General features: G+C 42.3%; 1 protein-coding gene across 8 annotated transcripts in view; it reads right to left on the minus strand.

Moving 5' to 3' along the window:
• Positions 1-4,996, minus strand: part of Hps3 (HPS3 biogenesis of lysosomal organelles complex 2 subunit 1) — a 43,707-nt gene extending 38,711 nt beyond the window's left edge. For 4 of the 8 annotated variants that reach the window (XR_607775.3, XR_003846222.1, XR_003846221.1 and 1 more), the window contains exon 1: positions 4,713-4,996. Coding sequence is in view for 4 of the 8 variants with exons in the window: in XM_008848039.3 (XP_008846261.1) it covers positions 4,713-4,929 (217 nt within the window). In the remaining 4 variants the exon portion in view is untranslated. The remainder of the gene's footprint in view (positions 1-4,712) is intronic. The other 4 variants (XM_008848037.3, XM_008848036.3, XM_008848034.3 and 1 more) reach the window with 2 other exon arrangements.
• Between the last annotated feature and the right edge of the window lie 14,607 nt (positions 4,997-19,603).

Consider the following 19,603-nt stretch of genomic DNA (forward strand, 5'->3'; position numbering starts at 1 on the left):
GTTCTTGTGAATTGATCTTTAAAAATAAGTAAACATTCCCTTTTATCTAACAAGATCATAAATCTAGTTAATAGAGTAGATTTTTTTAAAACTTACACCTTTATGACAAAATTGTTATCAAAAGCAGTAAAAAGGGGACTGGAGAGATGGCTCAGTGGTTAAGAGCGCTCACTGCTCTTGGAGAGGACCCAGGTTTGATTCCCAGCACCCATATAGTGGCTAACAACTGTCTGTAACTCCAGTTCCAGGGAATCTGACAGTGTCTTCTGACTTCCCTGGACATTGCATGATATGAGTGCACTTATATACATACAGGCTATACACTCATACTCATAAAATACAAATAATAAAATATATTTTTAAAAAATCACTGATAAGATATGAAGCATCAGAATATGCTTTAAGACTTCAAAACACCTGAGAGAGGGTCGGGCTTGGGCAGGGTCAACAGGCAAGGTAGTTGAGTACACTTGCACTAAAGAGCAGGTAAAGAGAGCTACGTGGCCCTGTCCTCCCTATCCCATCACACTCAAATCTCCATGAACACAGGTCTAGCAACAGGGTTGTCCACACTACCCTTGGCACCAGCCACCTGGCCTCACCTAGGGATGGGGAGCTGTCAGCTACCCGTCCTCTTCACATACTGCCTAAAGTAAATTTTAAAACATTGAAAACTTTCCTTCCAAATTTTTCCTTGCTTTCTCTCTAATGCCCTTACAATGGTTTATCTTGTCAACTTGACTGAACTGAGAAACACCGGGGAGCACACCTCTGGGTTTACCTGTGAGGACATTTCCAGAAATGATCAGACCATGAAAGCTCTGACCTAAGGAATGTTTGATCCATTGCTAATTTAAATTTTGAAGACTGGTAGAGGGCGAAGTGGAACTGTAGAACATGAGGTCTGGCTAGAGGAGGTCACTGTTGCAGGAGGACATCTGGGAGGTCTAGCTTGCCCTGGCCATTTCCTGTTACCTCTTCTCTCTCCCTCTGGTCACTATGATGTGAGGTATCCCATCATGCCCTCCCACCACAATGGATAGAAACCTCTCAAACTGTGAACAACATAAATCCACAATCTCTTAAATCACTTATGCTATACTTGGCCACAGTGACCCAGAGTCTGACTAACACAGCACCCACACTTTACAAAAGGAGAGCAGCACTGGCTGACCCAAGATTAAAAAGAAAACAAACTGAAAATGGGTCTGTGCTTGAGTAAGAGTCAGGAAAAAACATTTATAGTAAATAAAAATACAGAAGTTATCTTGGTTTTTGAGGATTTGCTAGCAAAGGACACTGGGCACTGAGAACAGAAATCCCCAGGTCCCACCTGGTGAGAAGGGGGCCAATGGGGAAGTCAAGGACAAGTTTTCTGGATATTGGCATAGCCAGGAGTCAGTCCTGTTTAGTTATGCATGGTTTAAGAGACGTACCCAGAAGCTGAAGTTCAAGCTGTGGACCGAAAGTTACCTTTGAACTATGCGGCCCACAGTACTAATGCCATCCCATGTGACTCCTGAACGTCTTTCAGGCAGCCAAGTTGATTATAAAAACATCTTTGTTCTTCAAGGCTTCCTTAATGGGGTTACCAGTTTAGTGCTCATAATCTCCTCAACCAGTGTGGCTCCGGTCATTGGTCCTCAGTCCTGGCTAAGCATTCCACCACTCCAATGACAGCCTCATTCCAGGGAAACTAACACCAATTCTGAAGGTGTGGCCCAGGAATGGAGTTTGTTTTTTGTTTTTTTTTTTTCCTTAAGCTCCCAAGTCATTCTTAGGCACAAGTAGTGACTATTCATCCAAAGTTCCCAGGAATCAAAACTAATGACATGCGAGCAAACCAGAAAGTTGTACAATGCCTGCCACTTCAAATTTTAAAGTAAATGTCAATTTAGAACGGGGCAAATCATGTAAATATAATCTGTGTCTTTGAGACTCTTTTTTTTTAATTTTTATTTATTATTTTTATTTTAGTGTACGAGTGTATTGCCTGCATGTTTGTGAGTGCACCCATGTCGTGCAATGCTGCGGAGGTCAGAAGAGGGCTTCAGATTCCCCTGGAATTGGAGTTAAGGACGGTTTGTAGCCGCCATGTGGGTGCTGGGAATCGAACTCGGGTCCTCTTCAAGAGCGGTCAGTGCTCTTTACTGCTGAGCCACCTCTCCAGCCCCGAGACTCTTTATTTACACACACGCAAGCACGCACGCTTAAACGGCTGATTTTGCCACTCGACAGAACTCTTGAAGGTGAAAATTTCTATGCCTAAAAGAGTGGGGGAAACCACCAATACTATAAAGAAACATGACCAAGAGAGATGGCTTCCATTAAAAAACAAACCAAAACCAGAATCTTCCTGTCCAAAGGAAGAGCTAATGACTGGTTTTCACAGGTCTGTAGACTGTTGTGAAGGTCTCTGCTGCTGATGTCACTGGTCAAAGAGAAAATAAAAATGAGGTAGGAAGTTGCCAAATGTACTACAGGTTGGGAGAAATACTCTTTTCTTCTTTCTTTTATAAATAATGGTCACAGTAACTAGCAGGGCCATCCTTTTTTTGAAATAATCTATCTTTACTTAACAAAATGAATCATTAGGTACTATGTATAGTAGCCCCAAAGTTTTTGATTTTAAAACATCCCAATGTTGGAGCTGGAGAGATGGTTCAGTGGTTAAGAACACTGACTGCTCTTACAGAGGACCTGGATTTGATTCCCAGCACCCACATGGAGGCTACGAACCGTCCTTAACTCCAGTTCCAAGGGGAATCCAACACCCTCTTCTGACCTCCGTGGCATTGCACAACATGGGTGCACTCACAAACATGCAGGCAATACACTCATACACATAAAATAAAAATAATTTTAAAAAATTAAAAAGAAAAATAAAAAATCCCAATGTCTGGAAATTGCTGATCTAATAATTCAACTTACTTAAAAATGAACAACAAAAAACAAAAACAGAGACCCAAAGTCTTCTGTCGGCCCACACCAAACAAGCTAGAGTAGAGACTGTGGGGTGATCGCCAATTCTGCAAGATCGTGCTCTTCATTTTAGTACTGCAGGATCAGTTTTCACATCCTAAATTATGCACTTTACACCCCTAGCAAAAAGCAGGGATCAAGCAGGGTGTGTTGGCACTTTAATTCCAGAATTTGGGAGCAGAAGCAGGCAGATCTGAGATTGTGAGGACAGCCTGGTTTGTATAGAGTTCCAGGCCGGTCAGGGCTAGATAGTGAGACCCTATATGGAAAGGAGAAAGTGAGAGAGAGGAGAGAGAGGAGAGACAGGAGAGACAGGAGAGAGAGGGAGAGAGAGGGAGAGAGAGAGAGAGAGAGAGAGAGAGGAGAGACAGGAGAGACAGGAGAGAGAGGGAGAGAGAGAGAGAGGAGAGACAGGAGAGATAGGAGAGGGAGAGGGAGAGATAGAGAGAGGAGAGACAGGAGAGACAGGAGAGGGAGAGGGAGAGGGAGAGGGAGAGAGAGAGAGAGAGAGAGAGAGAGAGAGAGAGAGAGCCAAGCAGTAATTAAAATTGAACTGTATTAGGAAATTGAAAAAATCTAATGGTGAATCCTTCTGTAATCTGAAGTCATTTATTTTCAAATGCTGAAAGTTTAGGGACTTACCCACACAATTGCTTTGGTATTGCTAAGAGCAGCCAATGTTCCTAGAGCTGATTAAGGAAGGAGATAAAGGGTTGTCTAAAACCCAGTTCCACTTACATAAATTTAAAAATCTGAAAATGGGTGGGGGAAGTGGCTTAGCTTGTCTTCAAGCCTGAGGACCTATACGTCTCCATCCTCAGGATCTGTGTATGGTGGAAGAAGAGAACAGACTCAAACAAGTTGTCCTCTGACCTCAACATACTCTGTCACATACACACACAATACATACATACATAAATACATACATACATACATACATACATACATGAATTGTGTTTAAAATTTTTAAAGTCAGAACACATCATGAGCCTTTAAAAACTACCCACAAAAGTGAGACTATAGGTGTAAAGGGCTCATTGTGAGTTGGGATAATTCTTGGTTGGAAGTACCATAACCTTCTGGGTATCACTCTCCTTCCTCCTACTTTTGTAGGTAGTTTGAGATTTTTGACTTTAATTTTTTTAAGTGCATAGAAACCAGAAGAGGGTCTCAGATCCCCTGGAACTGCAGTTAAGGACGGTTGCTAGATGCGATGTGGGCACTGGGAACCAAACCTGGGTCCTTTGCAGGAGCCAATGCTCTTAACCCTGTGAATGAGCCATTTCTCCAGCCCAAAATCACAGGCTTTTTTTTTTTTTTTTCAGGATGGGAAGGGGATCCGTCAGTGTCTTCGCACTACCAAAGCAGGCTCATACCCGTGTGGGATGTTTGCTTTGCTTTGCGACAGGGTCTCACGTAGCCCAGGCTAGCCTAGAACTCACAGAGTACTGGAGGATGACCTTGAACTTCTGATCCTCCATCTTCCAACTCCCGAGTACTGAGATTACAAGCAACGCAGCTAAGTGCTGAGGATCAAACCCACGGCTTCAGGGCATAGACGCACTCAGCCCTCTAAACGCTAGCCTACCTGCGGTTGCTATGACAACCGCGCCTCCCAGCACACCTTCCGCTATCAGCTGCCAGCACGCTGGGGAAGCAGAGTCCCTTCCCCGCCCACCGTGCCCATCCCACGCTCGCAGCCCAGGGGCGCCCGCCCCGGCCCCGCTCACCCTCCTGGCTGTAGGCCATGCGCAGCACCCTGCCCAGCGTGGAGAAGGCGCACCGCGGCCGGCACAGCTCCCGGCCGTCCACCGAGAACGCCTCCACCTTGCAGCCCGCCGCCACGAACAGCGCGTCGCGTCCGCCGGCGCAGAACTGCTCGGGCTCCAGCTTGCAGGGGACCACCTGCTGCGACCCGAACGGGTGCAGGTTGTACAGATGCACCATCCCGGCGCGGGGCAGCGGGCCGCCTTCTTCCGCGAGCGAGCCGCGCCCGGTCACGTGAGCGCCAGCCGGCTCCAGCCTGCGGGCTCCGCTTAAAGGCGCCGCCTCCGGGAGGCTGGATCCGAGGCCGAGTCCCGGAGGCCACGCCCCGCTGCCCTTGGTCCCAGGATGCCGCTGGCACCCCGGCAGCCCTCCGCCCTGCTCTTGTCGCATGTCCGTGCCCTGCCCTTCGTGATTTCACATAACTGCTTCCGGCCTAAGAAAGATTCTGAATCTTGTAGCAGCTGTTCCCAGTTCCACCTGAGAGGTGACCCCAGCATATCTAATCTACATAGTGTATTGAGAAAGTAGGTCATAAAGTTACACTTCTACTTTCTCATTACCACACATCCTCAACAAACTTTCTGGAAAAGTAGAAAACTCAAACTGGGATAGAACATAGCAGTTCCCAAAAGATGGTCAACCGCTATTTGAGTAGCTGACTCTTAGGTTTTTGTCAGAAAACAAAATATCTCCTAAATAGTTTTTTATTAGATTGAAAGTGGGTGTGGTGATTCCAGCACTCAGGAGGCTGAGTCTGGCAGGCCACCGTCGTGAGGACCTCATGCGTTAGGTAGCAGAACAAAACAAAACGTTGAGTTGTTGTACGAGCATCTTCCTGAAGACTTCCTCAGAGTAAAGTGGTTTCTGCAGCTCTGGACTGCAGCAGCAGTGTCATCAGAAGGTCCCAAGGTACCTGGGAAAATTCAACCACCAGCACTGAGGTTTTCAGAGCCCTGCATTCATCCATAGGACCAGTGATGGTGTGTGAAGCAAACTACAGCTCCAAAAAGTGTCTCCTGTTTTCTGTTTCTACTGTCTCCTCCCACTTCCTACTGTTCTCTGCTAATCGGTACAAGAAGGGCAACTCACAGCTTTACTGTCTTGGTGGGTTTAGAGGCAAACACATCAAGTCTTTGCTTCATGCTCTCATCTCGATGCCTTTTTACCGCTTGTTTGTCTTGTTTTTCCTGGGGCCTCATTGTCAGTGGGCGTCAGAAGAGTCTAGCACCGCCTACCAGCTTGAGGAGGCTCCACTTAGGGATTACAATTTAGTAAAGCATCAGATCCTTGACTGTGCTGCAGAAAAGAAAAATCAGTGAGTTTATTATTTAGATAGATGAAAGGAACATTGTACACTGGTGCGTGAGTGTGGGCTCTTCAAGAGAGACACAGGTGATTTTACAATGACATATATGCGATTCTTTAGGTTTCCAAGTTACATTACTCAAAGGATGTACTTTACAAGAAGGTTTAAAGATTAAGCAAAACTTAAAGTTTAAGACTTAAGCAAAAATATATGAGTGGGATTAGTTCTCTTAAAGGATTTCCTTGCATTAATGAAATTGAAAGGTACTTTTATGAGTCACAGTATCTAGATTTAGGGAAAGAGGAGTATTAACACACTTCAACTCAAGGCCACAAACATTCTGGCTTTAGAGCCAGAATAGCATAGTGTGTTTTCCACATCCTTGTCTGTGGTGTCTTTAGGAAAAGAAGCACTATCTTTGTAGGCAATTTTGATTTTATCAGTTGTGTTGAAGTTTTTGAAACTACATTGGTACTTTGTGTTGCTATGATAAAAAGAGCAACAAATACAAGAAAAAGCAAGTTCGGGAATAAAGGATTTATTTGGCTTGAAGATCCAGGGATATCTTTATCCAACTGAAGATATAGTCAATTATGACAGTGAAGGCACGGCAACAGGCAGGTGTGGCAGCAGGAACAGGGGGCTGGCTGATCACATTTCATCTGCACACAGGAAGCAGGAGGCAAGAACAGGAAGTGCAGCCAAGCTATAAAACCTCATATTCTTCTCCCAGTGACCTCCTTCAGCAAGGCTCCACTTCCTAAAGGTTCTATAACCTTCCCAAACAGTGTCTGGGGACCAAGCGTTCAAACACTGAAGTCTATAGGGGATATTAATATTCAAATCACAACAGACTCCTACCCAGAGTCTAGAGTGAGGGGCTTCTTCCCTATCCTGCTTTATCCCATGATAGCCCAGACTGGCTAGAAATCAAAGTGTAACCGCCTAGAAATTACAGCTCTGCCTACCTCAGCCTGTTGAGTGCTCAGATTACAAGTGTGAACCACCACAGCTGGCTTCTTTCTCTTCTTAAACCATTGTTTTCCCCCAGCTTCTGGTGCTCTGCTCTCTGGTTTCCCTCCTCACAGTCTCCTTGGCTGGATCCTACCCTAACATTTTCTGAACTCTAAAATTAAATGCCCTTGGATCTGCTCTATCTGTACCCACTCCTTCAGCGAAGTCAACCAATGTTATGGCTTTACCAACTACTTAGATGTTAAGACCCCTCAAATTTATATCTCCTAGTTTTTCCTTGAGCTTTCATCTTGAATATATAACTTCCAATTTGATTTTTCACTGCCTATCATTTTTAGACATTAGAAATCCAAAAGTAGACACCTTCATCTGGATAAGGTAGCAGGCTAGAAGCAGTCTTCCTGTGTCCAGTTATGGAGAAGAGTCAGGACAAAAAAGAATACACACTTTCCAAAGACAAAAGAGGAAAAATTCAGAAATTTACGAAGATAATGATAGAACAACTGGAAAGGTACTAGTGAGATGCTGAAAAGAAGTCAAGCTGAACATGGCTCCAGCTGCAAGGCTCCCTGGTGAGAGGAGGGGCTGGGCAGGAGCTCCACCTAAAAATATAGCCAGGCATCTCTGGTAAAAAATAAAGAGTAGTCCCAACTTCCAGACAAGGCCACAGCACTCATAAGCCCTAAATCCCGTCAAAGGTTTTGTTGAGACAGTGGACAGGTCAGCAGTGGACAGGAATCTCATTTTATCACTCTACATGACTGGGCGAGTAGTGACTCAACACAATCTTGAAAGGGAACCTATTGCTTAAAACTGTGTCACCCTAGGGAACCACGAGTCAGTGAGCTTGGATGGCAGTCACTGTGTAGAGTGTCAGGGTAGAGGTGACAAGCTGAAGAGTAGACAGGAGGCTCAGAACAGGCACTGGGGTGTATAACACACCCTTGGTGGCCAGAAACAGATCTCACCAACTTAGAATAGCACTGGAGTGCGAAGGCTCTGAGCCTGGAGTCAGCAGGTGGATCACCTCTGGAGCCACCTATCTGTTGGTGGGTGACTTCAATATCTCATTTTACCTTTATGTAGATCATCCAAACTAAAAAACCAAAAACAAAAAAAACCTTCTGAGTTAAACTATACTAATAGATCAAATGGACTTAGTAGACATCTGCAGAATATTCCACCCAACAGGTATGGAATACGCATTTTTCTCAGCAACCCTGTCTTCTTTCAGATAGACCACATTCTAGGCCACAAAGCAAGAAATCAATGTAGAAATATTAAAACCCTTGAACTAGAACAGAAACTGATGAAACCTCAGTGAATGTTCCTCCAAAACCTAAAAATGGATTTGCCGTATGATCCAGCCATACCATATGATCGTACCACTTCTGGGTAGGTGGCGAAGGATGCTAAGTCAGCTTTTCACAGAGCTATTTGCACATCTATGTTTAATGCTGAACTATTCACAAAGGCTAAGAAATAAAACCAACCTCGATCTCCATTAGCCAATGAATGGTAAGAAAATGGGTACATATACACAATGAATTTCTTTGTGACCATGAGGAAAAAAGAAATAATGACATTTATAAGAAATGGAGATCAAATAATTCAGACTCAAACAAACACAGTTTTTCTCATATGCAGAATCTAGATTTAAGTGTGTGTGTGTGTGTGTGTGTGTGTGTGTGTGTGTGTGTGTGCCTGTACAAAAGGAGATCATGAAAGAGGAAGAAGAGATTTTTATGGAGGCAGAAGAAAGGGGAATAGAGAAGGTAATAGTGTCATGTGACATCAAAGCAGAAGTGAGGTCTATTTGGAAGAGAATAGAGAGACAGAGGGAATGAGAGAGAGCTGTATGAGAGGGGTAAATAAAAGCTACCATGGTATATACATATGTATTCATATATATGTATATATGAAATTACCATAATGAAACTCATTACTGTATGTTATAACTTTTAAAATTAACTTTAAAAACATAAAAATCATACCCAAAAGAAAACTTCTGATTCCTTAACTCCAGCTCAACTTTTTATCTTCTCTAAGTAGGTAACTAGCATTAGCATTTACCAGTTGTTTATGTCAAAGGCCCAGGACCCATCTCTTTGTCTCGTGCCCAGACATCTAATTCATCAGCAAGTCTTGTCAGCTTTGTTTTCAGAATATTTTCAGAAGTTCACCATCTTCCACCACATCATTGCTATCACCTCAGCCCAAGTCACCATTTCTTCTCACACTTAAACAAGAGCACTTTAAGTGGGTTCCCTGCTGTACCCTGGGTCCTTATATTTCATTCTCCCTAGATACCCAAAGATCATCTGAAAATAGAGGCACAGCACTTTTTCTCCTTTTTTCTTTCCAATATCGAATCGTCTTAAAATGATTAGTGGGGCAGACTAAGGTCCAGTCACCAGAGTATGGGAAGGAGACCGTAAAAAGCAGAAAAGTGAGGACCCCAGTAGGATAAAAGGGTATAGTGATGGCGACTACAGACTCGTGTGGGCATTCAGGGGTCAAGAAGGGTGAAGGAGACCTTGGCATAAAGGGGTAATCAGTCACGAGCCCACAGAAACAGTTTTTAATGAAGGATCTGCCACCTAGTGAGAAAAAAAAAAAAATGTTAACATTCCCTTAATTTCTAAACTGACTAAATGGTGCTTCAGACAAATATTGTTAGGCAATAGTGACCTCTGCTGGTTAGATGAAAACCTAAACTGTTATTTTCATGGTGCGTGCTCTTAGCAGAGGAAAAAGGCATCAATGATCACTCTCCTGACCCAGACAGTCTTCCTTCACCTGTACATACTATCTAGAAGGGAAACCGAGAGATCGAAGCAAACTAAGGCCAGACAAGATAACAGGGCTCTCTAGAGCCTCTATAAGGTTATCTAATTGATAAATACTTGCAGGAGTGAAGACTCTTCTTGGGTGCATAGCAGCCTGTAGCTTCTAAGAAGTCTCTTCTATGTTTCTAAGAAACCCCTTATTCATGCTCCTATAAGTAAGTTTGAACTCATTGCTTCATAAGAGTAGAGTTGGGTGGGGTGATTTATTTGGTCTATGGTTGCTCTCTCTGTCTGGGGTGAAAAGATTCTCCAGGAAAATTATACAACAATGACTGATTACTTTGGACCACTCTGGAGTGTGGTGGTGCCAATGCTTTGTAAAGGAAAATTTCACAAACATATACCTAAGACATTATTATACTTGATGCCCTTGTTTGTATGCTGTAAGATTCAAAAACCTTGAAAATTTCTAGGCATTTTCTTACTGTGTGTTTCTGACCATACCTAAGGTGCAGTGCATTAATAGACACAAATGTACAAAGGTTAGTGAAGGGCACTTAGAATCAGACGGGGTCTCTGCCATCATCACTGCCCTTACACACTCCAGGGTCTGTTCTCTTCACTAGGGTCTTGAGCAAAACTCAAAAGATGTATTTAATCTTTTGGTTTAGTTTCCGAAAGGCAGCTACTCAGAAAGGGACCAGTCACTTTTCATAAGAATGTCACACTTTGGAAGTGGCTCTTAGTGATAAAAAATTTCTCATCTTTCTGCCCATGAATGACGGCACTATGTAAGAGAGCCTCGCTTAGAAAAGAGGAACTTCACATGACAGTGCAAAGAAGAGAGAAGTTTTGAAATAAAAATTCTGTAGACCCTAGAAATGCAAATATGGAAGGTTGAAAGCTCACGTGTCCATTTAACCTGGTGGACATTATTATAGTGGGAAAATTAGCCAGCACGCACAGCCTCTCGTTAGCCACAGAACAGACAGAGTTTTTGATGTTAGGGAGCAGTTTTGGAAGGGACAGAGAAATGAAGAAACCGTTTTCTTCAGGGACTCTTCTAGCAGCAGGAGGGGGCCATGAACCAACCCAGGACTGAGGCAGGACAGTAAGTACCTTGCCCATGAGGCCCCTCTTATTGACTGGGCTGAAGAGAGGTTACACAGGGTCTTCAGTAAATGTCCTTGGCAACAAGAGATCAGGCAGGAACTCACTCTGTCTACAGGAAGAGAAAAGTGAAAGCTAGGCTGGGGAAATGCCCCGCCCCAGGAAGGAACTAACAGTCCACACAACCACACCAGTGACTTTACTCCAATCAAAAGCAAAGGAGATTAAGGCACCCCAACTTGTGGAAACCCCAAATTGAAAAGAGAAGAAAGAACTTCCCTTTCAGAAGAAGCTCTATCTGCAGTAACATAGCTCCCTCAGGGCCTAGGTATGGCTTATCATAGGGAGTCTATGTCGAGGAAAACAACTTCTTGGCCTAGAGCAGAAGGTGGTAATGCTTCTTGTTGAGGATTATATGAGCTTCAAGGTCTCCAAGGAGTTTCAGTCTCTGGAAGAAACAGTCCTAAATAAAGAATGCCTTTATTGTGGGAGTCATTTTCAACAAACCTCCTAAAAAGACCCACGCCACCTCCCTACAAATATGAAGGTAGGAGAGGGAAAGACAGATGGGGGTTGCGTTGGATAGTGAGGGAAAGGCAGCCACCACTTAGCAGATGCCCCCAACCCCACTCCATACAGTCAATGCTTGAAAGGCCCTTATAGCTCCAGAGAATCTATTTTTCTGAAGTGACTCATTATTAGAATAATCTAATCTGTTTTCCTGTGATAAGCAGACAAGACCTGAATTAGTCTGATTCATAGACAGTCCTGTATCCTATATCGATTGACTAGACCGCCAGCTACAAGCACTTCCAATATCCAGTAGAAGGCACTGTTACACAGGAGGTAACCAATAAATATTGTTCAAACAACAAAATGAAAATGAATACAAGTCATTCAGGGCTATCTTAATTAATATGCTATAAAATAAGAAACTGGAGGGAAAAGTTGCAGCTTTCTTTGGAAAGAAAAGACCTCCCTGGTACAGATCAGTCCCTGAGAGCCACACTTTAATAATTGATTATCCCTCTGGCTTACTGTTTATAATTTTTTAAAAAATATTAATTTTATTTTAATGTGTATGAGTGTTTTTAGATGCATGAATGTAAGTGCGTCACGTGTGTACAATGCCCATGGAGGCCAAAACCCTAGAACTGGAATTACAGATGTTAACTGCCATGTGGGTGCTGGGAACTAAACCCTGAGTCCTCTGAACAGCAGCCAGTGCTCTTAACCACTGAGCCATCTCTCTAGTCCCCTTTCTTATCAGTTCTTCCTTTGGTCCATATTTTCAGGTTTTCCTGCCTCCAACTTCAGTTGATAAAAGTGCAATTCCATCTAATGTCCATTTTAAGAGTTGTGTAAATTTTGAATTGAAAGGCAAATAAAAAGAATTTTAGAGCTGTATTCCCCAAATGACAATTTCCTTTAGCCACAAGAAATGTTTTGAGTCTAAATAATTAATATTAATCTATCCAAAATCGGTTATAAAAATTGTTTAATTCCAGAAACATTTTAAAGAAGACAAACCCCCCCCCCATGGTTGATGTTGACACCACGGAAACCAAAGAGTAAGTAGAAAGCTGATTAAAGTTGGTAAAAATTTTAAGTGCAAAAGTCTAAGAAATAACAGAAAGAGGATAAGGAAAGGACAGACACAAATTGAGACTAACCGACAGTGGGGTGAGGGGATGAGGGGATGTAGTCTATCTCAGTCCTCTCTGGTGTGAGTGTCCTCCTCTACTCTTTGAGGCTATTATTTTTATCAAAGTTGTCAGATTTGTATGACTTTATTTTCTACAAAAGTAAACATATAGGCTGGGTGTGGTATCTCATGACTGGGTTACAGAATCCCTAGCTCAAAAATAAAAGGAAAAATGTAGATGTGCTTTATATAACTTGCAATGCAAATATCAGATTGGAAGCAAGAGAGATTTGAAGAAAATGTCTTAAGTTATCCAAAATTAAGTTTTAAACAACTTCTTCCTAAGAAGCTTTTGGGGGGGTGTATCTATTGTCTTCTTTCAAATATAATAAAGAACCTGTAAGATAAAGCATCTTGATTTATTTATTATTTTTATTTTAGTGTATAATGCTTTGCCTGCATGTGTGTAAGTGCACTCCTGTTGTGCAATGCCCGCAGAGGTCAGAAGAAGGTGCTGGATTCCCCTGGAACTGGAGTTACAATTGTTGTTACCCACCATATGGGTGCTGGGAGTAGAACCCTGCTTGTCTGCAAGAGCCCCCAGAGCTCTCTGTCTCTCCTCTCTCACAAACACGCACACATGCACGCACGCACGCACAATTTTATTTAGTAAACTCATTCAAAATAGAAAATATGGCTATCATAGATCATTCTCTGGATGACACAAAAGAGGACCCTTTTCTGCGTGTATATGGAGACGGGGGTGGGGGGAGAAGAGAAAGGTGAAGGGAGAGTGTAGGAGAGAGAGAAACACCTGCTATCCCTTCTTAGAGAAGTCCATCCTGAGTGCTCTATCCTTATGACCTAACCCCAGTTGTCTCCCCAAAGCTCCATCTCCAATACCATCTTATGGAGGGGAGGGAGGAAGTCTTCAGTGTCAACCTATATGTCTCCAGCACTACAATTCTACCATCTAGAGGCAAATATTAAGGGAATGTTTATAATTTTTGTTGTACATGTACATAAATAAATATATCATGTACCATGTACTATGTGTCCTTCCTCTCTCTTCCTCCCTCCCTTCCTTCATCTCCTCTTTGAGATTTTTTAAGACAGAGGCTTTTTGTGTAGACCTGACCAGCCTCAAACTCACGGCAAATTTCCATGTCATTTACTTAAGACTGGATTGATTTTTTTAAAACCCCTTAGTGGGATGAGAACATGGAAATCACAGAGACTCACTGTCAGTCATATAGATAAAAGTGATACTGTAGGAGGGGTAGAAGAAAAAGGAGCTCAGGTCCCTGAATTTGTGGGACCCGGCCACTTCATAAGACTGAATTTCCTTGGATGTTACATAGACGGTAAATAGATCTCTTTCTTACTCAAAGTTCTCTTAATTGCAGCAGCTTGTACCGTGAGACATAGTTTATAGGTTTTCACCACTATAAAAAATGAATATATATTATAAATCTAAAATTTTCTTATTTCAAAGTATTTTATTAGAATAGATTCAAAATTAGATTTGTAGATGAAAAAGGTATGAAAAGTATGACCATTTAACCTTTGTGTAGGTATTCTGATGAAATCGTTTCCTCAGAAATGCACAGTGTGCTGGGCTTGGTCTGTAATCCCAGCTGTCAGGAGCCTGAGGATCACCATTTCAAGGCCAGCCTAGGTCACATAATGAGAATCTGTGTCAAAACAAAAAAATTCCGTGATGATTTTTCTTTCTGGGCTGCCACTGGAGCCCTCACTCCTTCTACTGAGAGCTCCACGTTCAACCTCACTTCTTTCTTTAAAATTTTATTTATTTTATGTGTATGAACTATGGCCTATGTGTATGCAAGTGCACCTGTGTCATACAATGCCCTCAGAGGTCAGAAGAATGTCGGATCCCCTGGAACTGGAGTTATGGGTGGTTGTTCGAACCCCTGTCTTCTTCAAGAGCAGCCAATGCTCTTAAGCACTGAGCCATCTCCCCAGCCCCTCAGCTCCACTTCTTAGAGCTGTACCAGGGATTTTTAGGACCTCTAATAGGATCTTGGTGAAAACTGTCCATCATTTTCCTTGGTTTGCTTCTCTAGTGAGTTGGGACTTTGAAAGACTCTAATCAGGAATAAATTCAAACTAGTATCAATCAGTGTGTCCAGAAGTTCCTAGATATAACAGTTTTCTTAGAGAAAAATAATACATTTTGCAACAGATGGAAACTATTGTAGAGTTCCACAACTGGTCATATACAGAGAATATACCTCTGAGAGATGCCCAGCCATAGGTGACATATCTACAGTGAAACGTCTACACGTAAAACTCCAGGAACATAGTGGAACAGGGGTTGGAGAAAATACTAGTGCATCTCCCAACTCTTACCAGGGAAGCTTCTTTATACAGCAGAGTACAATGCAAACAGTATGCCACCACTGGCTAAGTTTTAGACAATAAGAGATTACAGAGTTTGTGTTCTTGGATAGGACTCCTATTTAATAGGAGTCACCCACGGGTCAGGGACCATTGAAGGGGGGGCAGAAAGACTGTAAGAGCCTGGACTGGTTCATGGACATAGGGAAGAAGAGGCTTTGAGGACACTGGAATCTTGCTCATGTGAACTGTGGTAATGGTGGTGCTGAGTGCAGGACCCACGCCAACTCAATCAGACAAGGATCCTGAGTGGACTGAGGGAATGGGTGGTGGGCCAACCCTACTCTGGGAACTCTTGAAGACTGAGGGTGGTGGGCCAACCCTACTCTGGGAACTCTTGAAGACTGAGGGTGGTGGGCCAACCCTACTCTGGGAACTCTTGAAGACTGAGGGTGGTGGGCCAACCCTACTCTGGGAACTCTTGAAGACTGATTACTACTGGGTGAGACAGAGTAGGCCTTCCCTACTATCTCTAGTTTGCCTGATTATCTACCTGCCAGAAAATTACAGCAAGCTGTCAAAAATATGGTGGAACTGACATCTCTGCCTCCCTAGTAGAGGGATTGCAGGAGACTACCGTACTGCCTGGCTGTCACGTGGGTTTTGGGGATCTGAACTCCAGTTTTCACTCTTACACAAGTGCTTCTATCCACTCACCCATCTCCACACCCCAAGTATTTTCTTAAATGCTTAAAGATGTGGTATAAGAATTATTTTTTGAAAATCTTTACTCTGTTAGTGTGGTACCACTTATAGGTTTCTTCTTATTGTATTTTTGATTTTTAAATTTTACAATTTTTTTTGAGACAGGGTCTCATTATGTAGCTCTGGCTGACCTGGAACTTACTCTGTAGACCAGGCTGGCCTCATACTTACAGAGATCTGCCTGCCTCTGTTTCTGAAGTATTGGGATTACTATTGATTTTTATATGACTTTTAATCTGTGTGTTTTCAGTTGTTAGATTAAATTGTGAGATCTGCAGGAGAACCTTCTACTAGTCTAGGAGGCAGGAGGCTTTAGCCTTTATGGAATAGCTACTCTTCATTGGTTATATAGCAGAAGATATAATTTTATTATGTTTGTTTCAAGACTTTGATCTCTTTCCAGGGTAGAAGTTTAAAACACCAAGATTTGCAATGACTCTCTAGTTCTCCAAATGATTGTATCTTCTAAGAAGGAAGATAACAACATTCTAGTTTTACGGTGGGATATTGTAGAGCCTGTGGTTGGTATGGAGGTTTATTCTTTGGGTGGTGTTTAGTGATTAGCGGGTAATAGGAGAAAAAAATATATGTTGAGGGCATAGGTCAATTATGAGAGATGACACCTTGGTTGTTGCACTTTAGCTTGTTTGGGATGTTTGTATCCAAAATAAGTTTTCATTAAGGAAAAATTTTGCTAATGGGCAGTACGGATTTCAGGGATCTGCTGGGGTGGATAGTGACAAGCAGGACAGTGCCAGTCAATTCACTTCAAGAAAATCATCCAGGCCTTAGTGTTTAGGATAACAGTTATCCTGTTGTTATTTTCACTGGCCCCATCAGACCCTATGCCCAACAGATCCTGAGAAATCCAACACTGCATTGTTTCTGGCTCCACTTGGATGAAGTTTTCACTTCTCTTTATATATAGTCTCTCATTATATATAGCCTCTCGTTATGTAATTCTTCTACTAAAAATCAATGCTCTAATGATAATTTTTCTTGAATGGGCTACTTTTTGAGACACGGAGTCAAAAATTTCTTATCAGAAATATCTGTAATAGTCTTCCTCAGGATACCATGCCAAAAATCAAAACAAACCAAAGCCCTACACTAATTTTGTTGTTCTTGTAGTTTTGGGACAAGATATAGCTCAGGTTGGGCTTGAACTTGCTCATGATCCTTCTGCCTCGTTCTCCCAAGTGTTGGAATTCCAGGTGTTGGGCCACCATGCCTATGCTAATTTTATGGTTAAAACATGAAAAGAATGTCTTGTCCTTCCTTTGACTGGTTTTCACAAATTTCTAGCTTAGTCAACCACTGATATTTCCTGACAGTCTGAATTTTCTGAATACTTATAGTCAACTCTGGCAACTTAAATGTATATGTTAAGCTATATCATTGGTGTTTTAATAGTTATCTTTGGGGTGTCATTGTAGCATTTGTGTGTGTGTGTGTTGTTAGTTTTTTCAATTTTTAAAAAAAATTTGTATGTATGAGTGTATTGTGTGCATGTGTGTAAGTGCACCCATGCTATGCAATGCCCTCAGAGGTCAGAAGAGGGTGTCAGATCCCCTGGAACTGGAGTTAGGATGGTTGTTAGCTGCCATGCGGGTGCTGAGAATTGAACGGGAGTCCTCTGCAAGACAAGCCAGTGTTCTTAACCATTGAGCCATTCTCTAGCCCTCACTGTAGCATTTTATTTTTCTTTAACACCTTATCTCACAGTGTTTGAAAAATTAAATTTTGATTGTAAATGTTAGAAAATTAGCATTTTATTAGTTGAATTAATATATACTTGCTAATTACATTGCAAAATATCATTAATTAACATGTATTAAAGAATGATGTTCATGTGTTCATAAACTGAAGTCTCTTGGAATTTCCAATTTTATTAAAACAGGAAATTAAGCTCTTCAAAAAATCTATTAGAATGTTTTCTTTAAATTTGATAAACATGATTTTAAAAAATATTTATTATTTTTATGTGTATGAATGTATTGCCTGCATGCATGTAAGTGCACCCATGTCGTGTAATGTCTGTGGAGGTCAGAAAAAGGCATAGAATCCCCTATAACTGGAGTTACAGATGGGTGTTAGCTGCCATGTGGGTGCTGGGAATCAAACCTGGGGCCTTCTTAACCATTGAGCCATCTCTCCAGTCCCAAACGTGATTTTTTAAAAACAATTTTTAAATCTTCACTTTTTAAAACAGTATTTGAGAAGGCAAGTTAAACTTTAATTTTGGCATTTGTGGCTGTAGTATAGAATTTGGTGAATTCTGATGATGATTAAAAACAATGATTTACTAATACGCTAAAGTTTCCCACACAAAAAATTAGATTTTGGGGGTTGGAGAGATGGTTCTGCAGTTAAGAACACTGGTTGTTCTTACAGAAGACCTGGGTTGGAATCCCAGCATCCATGTGGCAGCTAACAACTGTCCCTAACTCCAGTCCCACGGGATCCGACAGCCTCTTCTGACCTCAGAAGGCATTGTACAACATGGGGTGCACTTACCTACATGCAGCCAATACAGATAGACATAAAATTTTAAAAAATAAACACAATTTAAAAAAAAGAAATTAGATTTTATTGTATCAAAATTGCATAGAGTTCTTTCACTCTTTTAATTTTCTGACCACAAAAATAGTCATTAAATTTTAAAAAATAACTTTGGCATGGTCATGATACTAAGTGGAAATAATTCTGTTTAGATTTAAATATACAGCTAGAGTTGGAGTGGTTCTGAAGTTGTGTAAAATACCATGGCAGGAGGCCAGGCAGGGAGCTGGTTTAAGGCAGTCATAGTGCTTCAGCAACTCTGGGTTTGGCCCTCTGAAGAACATCAGTGAATCGAGGCCTAGAGGAGGAGGAGCTATCTCCTGGGAAAAAAGCTGTGTAGTCTGAAACGGTAGGCATTCCTGTGCTAGGGAGCTGAGATCAAACTGCCTTTTGGCCTTAGATTTGAAACAATTCAATCTGCTTCAAGGACATCCCGGGAAATGAATGGCTTCTGGAAACCGTGTAACACTTTACTCACAGAACAACGTTGCTGGTTGAGCGTCAATCGAGAAACAGGCACCACAACCATGTTCCTTTTTCTGGGCTGACGGACTCACTAGACAGTAACGTTTTGCAAGGGTAGTAGGATGATAATAGTTACTGTCTACTCTAGGGCAGGCACTGGGTATTCACGACATTAATTAAGCAGAACTTTCCTCAGCATTAATTTCACATCACCGATTCTGTCCTCTCATCTGTGGTTTACCCAGTGTTCTGCCCCCAGATCTGCTGGATCACAGAACAACGTTGCTGGTTGAGCGTCAGTCGAGAAACAGGCACCACAACCATGTTCCTCTTTCTGGGCTGACGGACTCACTAGACAGTAACGTTTTGCAAGGGTAGTAGTGATGATAATAGTTACTGTCTACTCTAGGGCAGGCACTGGGTATTCATGACATTAATTAAGCAGAACTTTCCTCAGCATTAATTTCACATCACCGATTCTGTCCTCTCATCTGTGGTTTACCCAGTGTTCTGCCCCCAGATCTGCTGGGGCCTGATTAAATGTAAGAAATTGCAGTTGTAAATAACCAAACCATAGAGGATTGGTTTTTTGCATTTCTTCTTTTTTGTTATCTTTGGTTCTTTTTCTCTGTGTGCGCATGTGCAGAGGCCAGAGGAGGCTACCGGGCGTCCTGTTCTCCCGGCTTTACTCCCTTCAGGCTCAGCCCTGGAAATCCCCACATCCCCAACTCCTGTGATGGGGTTGCAGGTGCCTGTGGCCACTCTGAGCTTTTCAGTGGGTGCTGGAAATCTGAATTCGGGTCCTCTTGCCCACGGAGACAACTCCCCAGCCTTGATTACTTTCTCTTAAAGTTTCCTGATTTTATTCATTGTACT

This window comes from Nannospalax galili, unplaced genomic scaffold (assembly GCF_000622305.1).
Source record: "Nannospalax galili isolate Female #2095 unplaced genomic scaffold, S.galili_v1.0 scaffold423, whole genome shotgun sequence".
NCBI classification, from domain to species: Eukaryota; Metazoa; Chordata; class Mammalia; order Rodentia; family Spalacidae; genus Nannospalax; species Nannospalax galili.